This window comes from Gymnoscopelus braueri (genome assembly GCF_963280865.1).
Source record: "Gymnoscopelus braueri genome assembly, chromosome: 17".
Taxonomy (NCBI): Eukaryota; Metazoa; Chordata; class Actinopteri; order Myctophiformes; family Myctophidae; genus Gymnoscopelus; species Gymnoscopelus braueri.
In genome coordinates this window covers 32,014,120-32,029,713 of record NC_137617.1, presented here as the reverse complement: position 1 = coordinate 32,029,713, position 15,594 = coordinate 32,014,120, and the positions used below count along the sequence as shown (strand labels likewise).

At 43.7% G+C, this 15,594-nt stretch overlaps 1 protein-coding gene across 2 annotated transcripts in view; it reads left to right on the top strand.

Moving 5' to 3' along the window:
• abcc3 (ATP-binding cassette, sub-family C (CFTR/MRP), member 3) overlaps nt 1-15,594 on the top strand; it is a 47,072-nt gene that overhangs the window by 14,403 nt on the left and 17,075 nt on the right. For both annotated transcript variants that reach the window (XM_080456149.1, XM_080456148.1), the window contains exons 2-18: nt 515-691; nt 1,337-1,462; nt 2,080-2,217; nt 3,196-3,321; nt 3,527-3,588; nt 4,182-4,313; nt 6,905-7,147; nt 8,288-8,465; nt 9,778-9,939; nt 10,384-10,476; nt 10,693-10,896; nt 11,476-11,622; nt 12,574-12,661; nt 13,056-13,122; nt 13,903-14,029; nt 14,286-14,462; nt 14,824-14,991. In XM_080456149.1, coding sequence (XP_080312275.1) covers nt 515-691; nt 1,337-1,462; nt 2,080-2,217; nt 3,196-3,321; nt 3,527-3,588; nt 4,182-4,313; nt 6,905-7,147; nt 8,288-8,465; nt 9,778-9,939; nt 10,384-10,476; nt 10,693-10,896; nt 11,476-11,622; nt 12,574-12,661; nt 13,056-13,122; nt 13,903-14,029; nt 14,286-14,462; nt 14,824-14,991 — 2,415 coding nt within the window. The remainder of the gene's footprint in view (nt 1-514; nt 692-1,336; nt 1,463-2,079; nt 2,218-3,195; nt 3,322-3,526; nt 3,589-4,181; nt 4,314-6,904; nt 7,148-8,287; nt 8,466-9,777; nt 9,940-10,383; nt 10,477-10,692; nt 10,897-11,475; nt 11,623-12,573; nt 12,662-13,055; nt 13,123-13,902; nt 14,030-14,285; nt 14,463-14,823; nt 14,992-15,594) is intronic.

Below are 15,594 nucleotides of genomic sequence, written 5' to 3'. Positions count from 1 at the left end.
TAGCATCTTTTGAACTTGATAAACACTCCGCTTGGCTCTAGCAATGAATGTGTTTTTCAGAGATGTGTGTCTGATCTTTGTCTGTGAACTCATCTCTATGTCTGTCACAATTAATCGCCTGATAGCAATTATTTTGCTTAATCGTTAAAACGTTTCCATTATTCTCTATGAAAACAGCTGGATAAAATGAACAGAATTGTCATATTTCCATCATGAAAACGGCTGTATAAAATGAACAGAAATGTCATATTTCCATCATTATTTCCATCATTATTTCTATGTCATTTTAACCACTTTTCTTTAACCACTTAAAACCTTGCATCTCTATTTTGGGTATTTAGGGCAAAAGAAATAAAATCACAAGTGTTCTTCTAAAAATAGCGTGAAAGAACACACTGGAGCATATGACTCTGAGGAAATGAATTGCGATTGTTTGTATGACCATTAATCGTCCACTAAAATGTCATGATGGTGACATCTCAACATATCGCCTACATCTCGTCTGTCCCTACAGGTAGCCAATCAGACAATCCACTCGGAGAGGCCCGACCTGTCAACATGTTTCCAGATGTCTGTACTGGCATGGTTGCCCTGCATTTATCTGTGGGCCGTCTGCCCCTTCTACCTCTTCTATCTCCAGAGGAACAAAAGAGGCTACATCATGATGTCCGTGTTGAACCGATTCAAAACGGTGAGATGGGTTCATCCTAGCTCAGACGCTCCTGTCTCCTCTCTCTCTCTCTCTCTCTCTCTCTCTCGTGATAATGAATTGAAAGAGTTGCTTTCTGTCTTGTGATGTGCGATGGTTGCGCTGTGTTTACTAAATACACTGAAAAATCCCACAGATGGTCATCAAAATGTTTAGATGAGTCATTTGGCCATGATAACATTCCAAAGTTCCCGCCCACCCATTCCAAAGATGATACATTTTCTTCTATGAGACATTCTTTGACCCAATCCATTCCCATTTTTACCCTCCCGTAGGGCTAATTTATTCTTTGTTGCGTTACCTTTTCAATTGGTGTCGCTTGCCAAAAAATAACAAAGTGTCGGTTAACACTTTTTTTCATTTAAATAGCGCAATTGCTGTCAAATTAAAAGCGCTAAATGACGATGACAACACTTGTTGAAGGGGTTGTGCGATGAAGAGTAAATGAGCATGGACATTACAGTATGTATGTATACACCCTGTTAACCATTTCAACCCTATATACTTTGTTGACCAGAGTCCACCAATGGTCTACCGATCTAGAGCTCTTGTAGATCTGCTGTTTTTGCCAATGTTTTCCCCAGAATAGGCTTCATGTGGTTAATCTCTTTTCCTTTGTCTGCTCAGGGGTTTGGCTTGGCGCTGTGGATCGTGCGTTGGACAGATCTCTTCTATACGTTCTATGAGTTGCACCATGGTGTCTCTCAGCCACCCATATTCTTTGTCACTCCACTGGTGGTCGGCATGACAATGGTGAGACACGTTACAATCACAAGTATTACACTTTTACATGACAAAGGCACTTTTAAGCACAGTACGCACTTTGGGATACATAGGGATATAACTTTATCACGTTACCAAAAATGGACTAGAATAGATTACTGTACTTTCAAGTATTGACTAGTATCAAGTAATTGTTCAGGTCCAGTCTAACATTCACTACTCTTAAAATGTAGCTCAAGAACACTAATATGCATGCATGTGTTGGTGTGTAAAACAGTTTCTTTAAGAATCATTTCTCTCGAATCGTGTATTGTATTGTAATGTATTGTATTGTTGATAAGAGGACAGAAGTACACAGTATTAAAAGTCACACATGCTGCAGAGCTGCCTGAGGGAATTGACACAGTGCTGGCTATAACGTGTTGTGTCTTGCAAACGTTACGACTGTGAAACACAGTCATTTCACAGTCCAAGTGAAAGATTTTTCCCAGTAAAGGTGGAGAAGGCTACGCGTTGTGTTACCTTCTGTGGTCTCTCTGTTTTCAGCTGTGGCTAATCTAACTCAATCTTTCCCTCTGGCTCGCCCACTTCCTCTCCTTGCCTCCTGTTTAATAACTCCCCACCCCCCACGCCTCTCCTCTTATCAGTTGATGGCCACCTTTCTGATCCAGTTCGAGAGGTTACGCGGGGTTCAGTCCTCGGGGGTGCTCTTCATCTTCTGGTTCCTGTCTGTGTTGTGCGCCATCGTGCCTTTCCGCTCTAAGATCATACAGGCGTCCAGCGAGGTGAGAACGCACCGCAGTCAGTCCTCATGTGTGGCATTATGTCTTCATCATCCTCGACCTCTGTCTACCTCTCTCCTTTCATCAAACTCTCACTACCTCACCACTTACTCACCACTGCCTCTCCTCTCCCCTCCCCCATCCCACACACCTCTGTCTGTATTGGGAGCTTACAGTAGGTAGAGGTTTTCAAGGGGTTATGCAGGGACATACTGTAGCGAAGCACAAAGCAGCTTTCGATAGACCTGCTGCCTACTGGCTCTACACAGTATCTCAACCTCCAGCGCTGTAGGGTTAAGTAACACAGACCGTAACTCGCCACAAAACGCCACAGCAAAAACCTCCAGCAGAACAGACTGACTGGCAGATTGATCGTGTAAATTAGGAGCACAGAGATTAAGACACAGGAAGTGGTGGAGGTTAGATACGTAGATACAACTTGCAAAATGCATGCAAAAATATAAATGGAGCATTGTGCCATAGAATGTAGGGAGAGGAACTAGCAGCCACATCAAAAAGGCAAGGCAGAGTTCATTTGAGTTTTTCCTATTGTCAACAAACTAAAAGCCCATGAGACCAAAACTTAAAATGCATGCCGCATGTGAACATGGCGTGTACTTTTCTGGCAGTCAGTCAAAGAAGTAGAGAGACTGGCAGGCAGCTGTGAGGCAGGGCCATCCCAGGCCACTACACTCCTTGTGTTCCTGTAATCACGTTGATTCAACACATTATCCCATGCACAAATATGATTTGGAAAATACCCAAGCGTTTTCAGCGCCTTAGGAGATAAAGCTTTTCATTATACAATAAACTGATCGAGATGTTTTGAGAAATGGATGGTATTCATAGGAAGTGGAGTACGCGCTTTCGTGCATGCTTCAAGAACCAGCATAAATCACAAGTAAATCGTGTGTTACATCAGCGTGGTGCAACCAAACATAAATCAGGCCTTACAGCACCTTGTGTTGTTTGGTGTTTCAGAGTGAGGTCCCAGACAAGCTGCGCTTCGCCATGTTCTACCTCTACTTCATCCTGGTGGTGTTGGAGCTCATCCTCTGCTGCTTCAACGAGAAGCCGCCTCTCTTCTCCAGCGACGTCACAGACCCGGTGAGTCAGACCCGCCACTACAGACAGCCTAATGATGTTTATGCCTTGGCCACAAGCGAAACGCACAGCCGTGCGTGATACACAGTGTAACGGCAGGCCCAGAATACCTCTTTGTCTAATCAAATTAGCCGACTGGAACCAGCTGTTGTATAACCTTGTCTGGCCTATTTTCTCTACTTCTCTAATCTACTGTATTTCTTTGCAGAATCCCTGCCCTGAGTCCACAGCAGGCTTTCTTTCCACTATAACCTTCTGGTGGTTCACCAGGTAGGCCTCCTCTGCTCTGTGGAGGGCCAGTCACACATACACACGTTGCACGCATACATTATTTATCTGTTTTTTCTTTGTTAGCCACTTAATCACCTAAACCCTATATTCTTCATTGACCGGCGCCCCCCAGGGCTCTCTACTAGGCCTCCTTTTTTTCCCCCTCTACATAAAATCTCTTTGCTGAAAATAGCCTGTATCTACTGTACAAGTTCACAACGTGACGCATTGTGACGCACTGTGAGGCACTGTGAGCTTGTAGATCTGCTGTTTTTGACAAATATTTGCCAGGGACACTAGGTTTCATGTGGTTAAACCCTACAGTTTATACTTTGTTTACTGGGGTCCCCCAGGGGTCAGTACTTGGCCCTGTCCTTTCCCCCCCCCCCCCTTCTACAGCAAATCTCTTAAAAATAGCCACTCGCCGATTTAAAATAAAATGTTCACCTCAGAATAGGGATGCTAGGGTTCATGTGGTTAAGTCGGGGGCAAAATTCGATTTCTGTCTGCACCCATTATTGTCATTTCTCAAATAATGATTAATTGATCTAAGACTTGGAAGTGCTTGTGATTACATTGCGTTTCTCTTTCAGCATGGCCATTAAAGGCTACAAGATGCCCCTGCAGGCTAAAGACCTGTGGTCCCTGAACCACCAGGACCAGTCCAAGGAGGTGGTGCCCAAGCTCCTCAACGAGTGGGACAAGGAACTGGCCAAAGAACACAGGTACAGTACCAACACCTCATGTTATGGCAGGAGAGCCTGGTGGCTCTAGGTGGTTTTTGGTTAGTCGCATGGCTTCAACTAGCTTCAACTAGCCACGTGGCCACCTGAGATATAGGTCACAGGCTTGACAATAGCGAGTAATATCCACCAGCGTGTCCGCTAAATCAGTGGTTCTCAAACTTTTTCATGTCAAGGACCCCTCAAAATGATATGCATTTGGCCGCGGACCCTCATCTCAAAATATTTTGCTCCAGGGACCTCCAGAAGCAAAGATTTGAATTACAAATGTTCGCTTTAAAAATATATATCCAAATATTTGCACAAATTTTCATGATTTAAAAAGAATATAGCAGATCTACAAGCTCATAGCGCTATGAGCTTGTATGTCTACTATTTTTGAATAGCCAAAGTATAAAAGGTTAAAGTGGCTAAAATGATTCTGATGCTATATGAACACATTTTGCTGGGGACCCCCAAGGACCCCTGGGGGTCCCCGGACCCCACTTTGAGAACCAATGTGCTAAATGCACAGGTGAGGACACTGTAATCTTGTGTCGTAGTTTTTCTGCATAGTGCAAGATAGTTGTATGGGTATACACTATTGTACAGTATATACTGTTGTTCTGTATTGACGGTGCTTCTTATTGTTCTTTTATACGACAGTACTTTCCTTCTCTGTATCTGTAAATAAAATCAATAAAAGTACTGTATCTATCGAGGTGGTTGGAGAATGGGAAGGAGAGAACGAAGTGAAAGTGTAGAAAGGAAACACAAATGAACCAATGGATGGGAAGATGCAAAGTTGCGATGTCACTGTTTGTGGAAATATGATTGCAGTTGTTCAGATTTGCAGTCTCAAACTATTACAGTATGTCTGTCTAGCCTCCACAGAGACACGTTTTTCTTAGATTCACCAATGCCCACCGTGAGTACAACTGCTCCCTTTGTTCATAAGGGTACAAAGCCTAATATGGCCTTTTGCCAACAATAGTTCCACCTTTCACTCCTTTCTCAGAAAGACACACACACTCTGTGTGTGTGTGTGTGTGTGTGTGTGTGTGTGTGTGTGTGTGTGTGTGTGTGTGTGTGTGTGTGTGTGTGTGTGTGTGTGTGTGTGTGTGTGTGTGTGTGTGTGTGTGTGTGTGTGTGTGTGTGTGTGTGTGTGTGTGTGTGTGTGTGTGTGTGTGTGTGTGTGTGTGTGTGTGTGTGTGTGTCCCATACTTATGCGGGTGTGTGTGTGACACACCCGCATAAGTACCCGCATGTGTGTGTGTGACACACACACACACACACACACACACACACCCGCATACGTATGGGATTTCCCCTTTGTGCATGCCACTGCATGCACAGATAAGATTTCACTTCAGGTCTTTCCCACTCCATTCTATTAAGGCAGCTACATCTTAACCATTCAAACCATTACCACTGCTGTAACATAGATCTTCAGTTATCTTCAGAGATCAGTAGGAAAGCAATGGGGGAGAACGTGAAGTGGACTGAGTGGGACGCTGTAAAGAGTGTTGTGTACACAGAACTAATCTCTGCAAAGGTTAAACGCCTGGTATAAGAATATATTTATACCGTTGCTGCACTGATATGTTTTGTATACATAGAGAATTTTTTTTGGCTTTGAAAAAAATAGCTTTTAAAGCTTCACACCCATCTCTCAGACTCCCACTGTTCCATATGCTGTAGAACTTGTAGTTCTAGACTTCTTGCAGCACTGCATTCCTCAACCCAAGAAAAGTACATTTTACTCTTATGTTACGCACCTCTATACAAGACGTAACAATGAAGAACCTTGAACCTTGGAACTTAATCCAGAACTGCTGTGTAATGTGCTTATTTAACTTCCAAGTACAAAGCAGCTTGGTTGCCTCTAAGAATGGGGCCCCAGGTCCATGTGGTTATACAAAGGCAAACCGTTCTCAGTGAACGTCTCTTGTATAAGCACACTTAACAACAGCTTGGGAACTACAGTATGAGTATAACCTCCATTATTCTTTCATGGCATGCTCTTCTCTTCTTTCTGTGGTTATCCTGTGGTTTCCCCGCCAAACTTTTTTTATTGTCTTTCCCCGTTCAAACTACAAAGACTTGAAAAAGGATATCGAAGAGTTGTGGAAACCGGTTTGGTGGAGTGCTGAATCCACATCTCAGTTGTTCGGTTTCACACATTTTCAGCAATTATACCACTGCTGCAGCCTAACTCTACTTAACTAAAAGATAAGGGAGAAAAGCATTATTTGATAAATGGCCAGCATCATAATAAAACCTCAAGGAAAATGTTTGAGTGTTTCTTGTCCTAGTAATGCATTATTAATATGTGTGACGCTTGTTTAACAACTGTAACCGCAAATCAACCTTACACTTTCGTTAAATGGACCAGACTCCAGAGTGCAAACTTGTACACACTGCTGCACATCCACAGGGATCATTTAGTATGTCTTCGGTTTCTTAATTGTTTTAACTCATAAACTATGAACATAAAAACAACAAAGGCGTTCTAGTCCTTTGGCTTCAGCTTTTGGTTCATGCCCCAGTATCTTTCTTCTACCCAACCACACCTGCACCTCCCCTCTTTCTAGCGAGCAGAATCCTGCTGCAGAGGCTCTGTACACAAAGCCCGGGTCAGCAGAGACGACCAATCACGTAGGAGGTGAGAGCAGCCCGGAGGAAGTGGAAGTGTTGCTGTCTAAAAAGAAAGGCCTTCCCAGAGAGCCGTCTTTCCTGCGAGCGTTGCTCAAGTCCTTCGGACCCTACTTCCTGATTGGCTCAGCCTACAAACTCCTGCAAGACCTCATCACCTTTGTACAGCCTCAGCTCCTCAGGTGAGTCAGGGACAACAACAGCCACAGTGTAAAAGAACATTACTTGCATGCACTGTTCCATGGAGTTAGCTTTGCATGTTGTTTTTTTGCATATTGATTTGCATGATAATTTGCAATAATTTGATAACATGCAAATTTGTATAATACATGTAGCTGTATTTATTCGATATTATGCGCTGTCTTTGTTTGGGATGCAAACTCAGTGTAGTATGGAAATCTGTTTCATCTTCAAGCCACAGTGACAAGGTTGCAAGGAAACATGTGTATTAAGGCCTGCTCTTGATCAAACTGTTTTGATTGTTTCCACTGACGTCATATGAAAAACAGCTACACAGCTGAGCTATCTGAGTCAACATGTTATTTGCAGACCATTCATATAGATTTATTTCATTTGGGTTATTATGGCATAATACAGCCAAATAACTACAACAAAATAAATAGTCCCAGTAATTTATACCCCTGTCGCACTGTTGTTCAGCAAATCAGTTGCTTAAGTAGTTTATGTAGCGTTGGTGACTGCCCACTTCTGCTACTGTCTGTAGATCAGATATATTTGGTGATTTGCCTCAGGCAAATGGTGTGTAAATTAACTTACTATAAGATCATGACATCTTGGGCGACAAACCACGGAGGATTGTGGAGATGATTGTATGATGGGTGACATGCTAGTGAGATGCATTTGTGTTTTTTGCATGGCAAGAATTGTGTGTGTGTGTGTGTGGGTGGGTGGGGGTGGGTGGGTGGGTGGGGGTGGGAGGATGGGGTAAGAACCAAGATACGTCTCATATCTTCCCGGTCCCGTCGGGTCCGATCCCTGTCTCTTCCTGGCTGTGTGTCAAACTGTCCTTGAGCAAGACACTGAACCACTAACTAATCTCGATGAGCAGGTTGGTGCCTTCCATGGTTTCCTCTGCCACCTGCATTTGAATGTGGGTGTAAATAGGTGAATACAACGCACATACTAAAGCCCTTTGGAGAAAGACGCTACAGTATTTAAAGGCACCATTTAGCATTTATCAGTCAGTGCAATCAATGCAATGATTTTACCAACGGAATGCGGTTAGGCCCTGTAGTCCCTGCTTTAAAAATACAACCTCCAATTAAATGCTTTTTTTCCCAACCCTTTCCCAATTTCCTCAGGCTGCTGATCCGGTTCACACAGCAGAAGGGAGTTCCTGACTGGTCGGGCTATGCACTGGCCTTCCTCATGTTCTTCACCGCCCTTCTGCAGACACTCATCCTCCACCAGCACTTTCAATACTGCTTCGTCACTGGCATGAGGTTACGCACAGCTATCATAGGAGCCATCTACAGGAAGGTACACTCGCTGACACACACCAGCGTCGCGCACACAAGCACACTTAAGACCAATTCACACCAATAATTCGCAGTGCAACGGGCTGCAACTTTCAACCACTTGCAACAGAACCCCCTGCAACCGGGCAATTCAGAGTGCTGCAATTTTTCTCTGCAACGTATTGCAACGGTTTCATTGAATTGCGAATCATTGGTGTGACTATGGACTAGCCAGTGGTAGGCAACAGGCGGCCCGTGGGCCAGAACTGGCCCGCCAGCCTTAATATCTGGCCCGACAAGTAATTTTGTAAATAATTTACAATAGCTGACTGACAGTCCAGGTAGGATATGGACAGCAATAGCTTTGAATTGATGAAATCAGGTATGATGAACAAATAGTTCTATTTCCGTTCTTTGAATGTTATGTTTTCACTGTCAACTTTCCTCTTGAGACTTTTGGATGAAAATCTCCTCTCACGTTTAAAAAACACACCAAAGCTGTGTTTCACATGCCTTAAATGATACATTGTTTCTCTCCATTCTAAGAGACCTTGAACCATGAAAGAGCTCTTGTTCGAAAAGGAGTACTGTCTGTCTCCAGATAAAATGTTCACTAAATATCCTTTAAGTGAAACATTCAAGGATGACGCCTGCACAAAAAGGATTAGATAAGCATTTCTGTGTGCACCTGTAACATTTGATTCCACATGCTTTTTCTGTTATACCACATCTTTATGTAGTAACTTTTATAACAATACAGTTATTATTATTGTATATGTTTGTTTGTTGCAAGTTCCACCTAAATTAGCCATTGATTGTGTTCTGGCCCACCATCTAATGGCTTTGAAAAAGTTTGGCCCGAAGCCAAACTTACTTGCCGACCACTGGACTAGGCTTTGCACACACGCACGCACGCACGCGCGCGCGCACGCACGCACGCACGCACGCACACACACACACACACACACACACACACACACACACACACACACACACACACACACACACACACACACACACACACACACACACACACACACACACACACACACACACACACACACACACACACACACACACACACACACACACACACACACACTCTTAGGTCCATTACACACTCAATTATGAATTGCAATATACAGTATAGATGCATATAGACGCTCGATTAACATTTACTACTCAACTTGATGATAATCTAAAGATTTACATGCTGTGCGCTTCACATGTACATGCCACAGTTGTGAATGTGCGCATGCCACATTAAGTTTAAATTTCACTAAGTTTGCCATTTTGAAGATAAATATATTATTCTCTGTGCCCTGGCCCTCCAGTCGCTGATCATAACCAATGCAGCCAAGCGTTCATCAACAGTGGGAGAGATTGTTAACTTGATGTCTGTGGACGCGCAGAGGTTCATGGATCTCACCACCTTCCTGAACATGCTGTGGTCTGCTCCACTGCAGATTGTGCTGGCGCTGTACTTCCTCTGGCAGGTAATAAATACAATATAATACTCACAATTATCGCTGGGTGGGCGAAGCCCCACCAAAACGCCACGGATGCTTTCACAGTTTTAATGTGTTAAAGTAACATTTAACCTTTTTACAACCATACCTCCATATTGATCCTCACTAATGCTCAATTTTACGACCATCAATTTTACGACCATTTCTGCCATTTCTATCTACTTGCTCTGTTTCTCAGAGGTAGTGGTTAACTAAAATGTACCTGCCAATGACATCATCAGTGAGGAGTTCAAGCTAGATTTATATTTTTATTGATGCAACAAAAGCGCGTTGATGTTCCTGGAAAACAAAGGCTGTACTTTCCTTTAGCTTATTGCCATTTTGTGTCTGTGTGATATTTGCATCAATGTAAATGCCCAGTGAATTGACAATGTCTATCTGTCTGTGCATTATTTGTGCTATATTTTCTAGACCCTCGGGCCATCGGTTCTGGCAGGCTTGGCTGTGATGATCCTTCTGATCCCGTTAAACGCAGCCATAGCCATGAAGACACGAGCCTATCAGGTACGTGCAGTCATACCATTTAATGTAGTAGAGAATACTAGAGGTCAAAAAGCCTTCGAATGAAAAGTGTGCTCGCAGTTCAATGCCTTACATGTATTACAGGTGTGTCTGCTTTGATTTCATTCTCAAACATAAAAAAATATGTCTCTGGTGTCCTTGAACTATCTACTGTACCTCTCTCTCCCCCTCTCCCTCTCTCCCCATTCTCGGCGTCAGGTGAAACAAATGCAGTACAAAGACGCTCGCATCAAGCTGATGAATGAGATCCTGAATGGCATCAAAGTGCTGAAGTTGTACGCCTGGGAGAACTCCTTCAAGGATAAGGTCCTGGCCATCCGGGAGAACGAGCTAATCCTGCTGCGCAAGACGGCCTACCTGGGAGCCCTCTCTACCATGGCCTGGACCAGCGCACCTTTCTTGGTACGTTCCGTCCAGTCACAGACGGTAGTGGGGAAATTGCACACCTGAATTGAGCGGGTATCTGCAGCGAGCACAATGGTATCATACAACACAGTTTTTTTTACCACAGTTTTAAAATGGTCCCCACAAAACTCGTAAGGTATTCAGTTGACATTTTGATTGGCCACATTGACAGCATTTAATAGAACTTAAATAATGAGCAATAATTCTTTGTTTTCTGTAAGTTTATTTTTTAATTTATAACAGTTTATTTCTGGGTAAACTGCAACAGGAAGTCTTGGCAAACAGCCGCTGTGTAGAGAAGGGGCGTCTGACAGGCGCGCCATATCGTAGGAAAACAATGGTATTGCTTGTGACGTGCTTCTAGCAATGCGTTTCGGTGATAGCCCCATTAGTGTGATAATGTCAAAACTGGTACCTACTCCACTGTTTAGCCATTACTAGGTTACTGTAGCTAGCTTGTGGTGTTCAGCCTCATTTGGTTCCATTGCGGTACAGACTGCTGTCGGTACAGCCGTACCTCAGAGTTGCGTGCCTTGGATGTACGAGTGTCCTTTTTTTCTCCCGATTTGCTCTCAGGTTGCCATGACAACGTTTGCTGTGTATGTGACTGTGGATGAAAATCACATCCTGGATGCAGACAAGGCCTTTGTCTCCCTCTCTCTCTTCAACATCCTCAGGTTCCCTCTCAGCATGCTGCCACAAGTCATCAGCAGCATTGTGCAGGTAGGAACCTGTACTCTACTCTTCTCTACTGGGGTGGTTTTCAAACTTTTTGTGCTCCGTTTTGTACTCGTAGGAAAAATTCAATTACCGGTAAGATATTTTTTGAGCGGTGCAACCGCTCCTATAAGAGGGTTTAGGACCCATCCGTGGTGAAAGTTTTTCTTTCCGTCGTGAAAATTTGTCTTTCGCTGTGACGCCATGCTGTGGAAAACACGCCCATAGGCTAAGCTTTGCAGGACGTGCTGTGATTGGCTAGCGAGACACATGATGAAATTAACTTCAAACTTCGCAGACGCGCTGTGATTGGCTAGCGAGACGCATGATGAAATTAATAATAATGTAAAAAATGTAAGCACGTCACTTTGCAGGACGTGCTGTCATTCGCTACCGAGATGCATGATGAAATTAATAACTCATAAATAGCACCGCTCACTTCACACTGGGTGTGATTTTTTTTTTTTTTATTAAATTGAAAATGGAAACATTTCTATAATCATTTGCCCATAATAGGGACACCAGTTTGAAAATGGTTAAAATGTATTTCTTTTAGGGTATAGAATATGCCTCTATATTGGGAAAGTGAGTGAAATGAATGAAAGGTACTGATATAGTAAATTAGAAAATAATTAATAATTAATAATAATTTTGCAGCTGTATAGTATGTGTGGTTGTCACAAAATCCCAAGGCACACCTGGACTAGTCTCACAGCAAACCAGTGTGCCTCAGCACACCGTTTAGGAACCATTGCTTTACTGTACTGTACTGTACTCTATTCTACTCTTCTGTATTCTTTGACCCACTCTGCCTCTGGTTTTCTCTCCACTCCTCTTTTCCCCAAACCTCTCTTCTCTTCTCCACTCCTCTCTACTCCACTCCCCTCCTTTCTACTATTTTCTACACACCCACGCACACATCGATCATTCACTGTGTGTGTTTACTCTGTCCTTCAGGCCAGCGTCTCTCTGAAGCGTATCCAGAATTTCCTGAGTCACGATGAGTTGGACCCTGAGTCAGTGGACAGGAAAAACACGGCTACAGGTAAAAATAAAGCATGGCTGCTCCCATCCTCTTAACATTACACATGCTTCTGTGCCCAGCGGTGCAAACAATCCCAACTGACTAGGACGGTTGTCGTGGCGCTGTGCCAACATTAAAGGATGTGCATTGTTATTGTCTCAATTCAGTGCTATTTCCTGCAATGGAAATACCACTGTTACTGCTGCTCATGCCCACATTGTCTGAAACATGTTGGGTTCTTAGAATAGAAGCTTTTAGCAATCAGTCATCAACTCTCACCTGTCACCTCGTGGCTGAGAGCCCATTTGTACAAGAGTGATGGGGGTTTGAGTTCATTTTTCATTAGCTCTTGGTTGTCGCCGATGCAAAAGTGGTGTGATGAATATAAAACCGATTACTTTTTGTTGTTTAACAGATTATTCTGTGACTGTTGTCAATGGAAAATTCACCTGGAGTAAAGAAGATCCTCCATTTCTGCACAAGTATGTTCAGCACTTCCAAAACGTTCATACACTAACACAGATCACTGACTCTTTGGCATGTGGTTTGGTCTGTTGCTTTATGCTGTACCTGCACAGCAAGTGCTACCATAACAACGTGATGCATTTCAACATGTGTGTTTTCATGCCTGAGCCTGCTGATTTGAAAAGTGTTACTTACGCATACTACTGTCCTGTGCTTCACATTTGTACTAGTACCCTGCAATTGTACAGTAGCTGGTAATGGTCCTATGGTAAACGCTAACGTCTCTTTTACTTTATACTTTACTTTATTTGTTTATTTGGACGGGACAATGTATGTTAATGCACATTCAGTACATGTACGTGAACACAGTCAGCTGAACATGATCTCATGTAAACATGCCAGATTTAGCTTATTGGAGCTCATTTCCATCCCTAGTCCCCACATATAAAACAATACAGTACACACACAAAGTTTAAATGTTATCGATGTTCCCATGTCTGTGACATTTTTAACCATGGTTTTAGTTGTGTTTTAAAGGTACATAGGATGGGGCTTTCTCTTAGACTGACTGGGGGGGGTGTTCCATCGTAGGCTGCCTCTGATGGACAGGACATTCCGTCCAGAAGTGTGAGGCCTACGATGGACCTCACAGTCCCCTCTGGTGTCTGCCCTGGTGCCACAGCCAGTGTCTGTCTTCCTGTGAATACATTCTTGCACTGGAGGAGGAGCCAATCCATGTAAACCTTAGTGGCTCTCTTAAAAATCTGTTCTATTTGCCGCTGTTCTCCCCTTCCCAGTCTCAGTATGATGGTGCCCCAGGGCTCCCTGCTAGCTGTGGTGGGCCATGTGGGCTGTGGGAAGTCCTCGCTGATTGCTGCTCTGCTGGGGGAAATGGAGAAATTAGAGGGTGACGTCTCCATTCGGGTAAGCGCTCGCCTGCAGGATCGTACATTAGTACGTACATAAGTAGCAGGCTGTTCCTTCCGGCATCATCACATTGCCTTTCAGTTCACATTTATGTTTTTATCTATTTGTTTATTTTTCTTTGCTGTTTACCCTAATTCTCACGATTTTTTAGAAATCTCGAGAATTTGAAATACACACATGGTTCGTGTGTCCTAAAAGTCACATTACGCACATGGCTCTAGTTCCTCAACCATAACGGCCTCTCCATCTCCAGGGTTCGGTGGCTTACGTGCCCCAGCAGGCCTGGATCCAGAATGCCACTCTGAGGGACAACATTCTGTTTGGGAAAGCTTACAATGAGCAGAAGTATCGCTGCGTCTTGGAGGCCTGCGCCTTAACCCAGGACTTGGAAGTCCTACCTGGAGGAGACATGACGGAGATAGGAGAGAAGGTGCTATTGGGATAGGTCTAAATATTACTTTTACTTTTTGACTCTTCTTTAGATGCCACTCTTTCTTTGTTTTCAGCCATCATTATCACAGTTCTGATCTTTTCACCCGTTTACCTTTTCGTTGCTGTCGGGCAGAAACCTTGTATCTCCATATTTCAACTTTTTATATTTTTCGTAACTTACTACATCATACAAGAGTGTCGCACAAAAATAGTCACAACGCGTCGCCATGCGTCACGTTGTGAGCTTGTTGATCGACTATTTTCGCAATTTTTTTTTTAAATTAATAATAAAAAAGGAACAGTTTTGGACATACAAGGTTTCCACCCGACAGCGACTGACTGTCTCTTTTATCCCCCAGGGTATCAACCTGTCCGGTGGCCAGAGACAGAGGGTGAGCCTGGCCAGAGCTCTGTACAGCGAGGCTGATGTCTATCTGCTGGACGACCCTCTCTCTGCCGTCGACGCCCACGTGGCCAAACATATCTTTGACAACCTCATTGGTCCCGAGGGGGCACTGCAGGGCAAGGTGAGGACAGGAGATAAGTCTTACTGCGGGCTGACACTTATACCCTCACCCCTAACTAAGTTAACCTCCACGTCATCCTGTCATACTGCACTTCCTGGAGCCGGAATTGTGTGTGTGTGTGTGTGTGTGTGTGTGTGTGTGTGTGTGTGTGTGTGTGTGTGTGTGTGTGTGTGTGTGTGTGTGTGTGTGTGTTAGTTTGAGGAAGGGACCTGTTGAGCTTCAAAACCAATTGTCAGTAGCATTGACACATAAATACTGAAAAGTCACGTGTCTTAAATTAAAGACAACAGTCTTTTGCATAAATCTCTGCATGTGGACTGTTTCGAGGCTTTCTTGCCCAGGGACATTGGCGTGCTGGTATCTCTACCTCTTAACCACTTAAAGGCCTATTATTCTTAGTTGACTGGGGTCCCCCAGGCCTCACAACATAACGCCTTGTAGATCTGCTATTGCAGAATGTTCGCCCCAGGGTAGGGAAACTAGGGTAACTTCAGGTACTTAAGTAAGTATGTCCTCTATACCGATGCACCCAAGACAACTTTTTGATGTCTAAAACATTACCAGCAGTGCAGTATCATACAGTTTTGACAGTGAATTTCATGT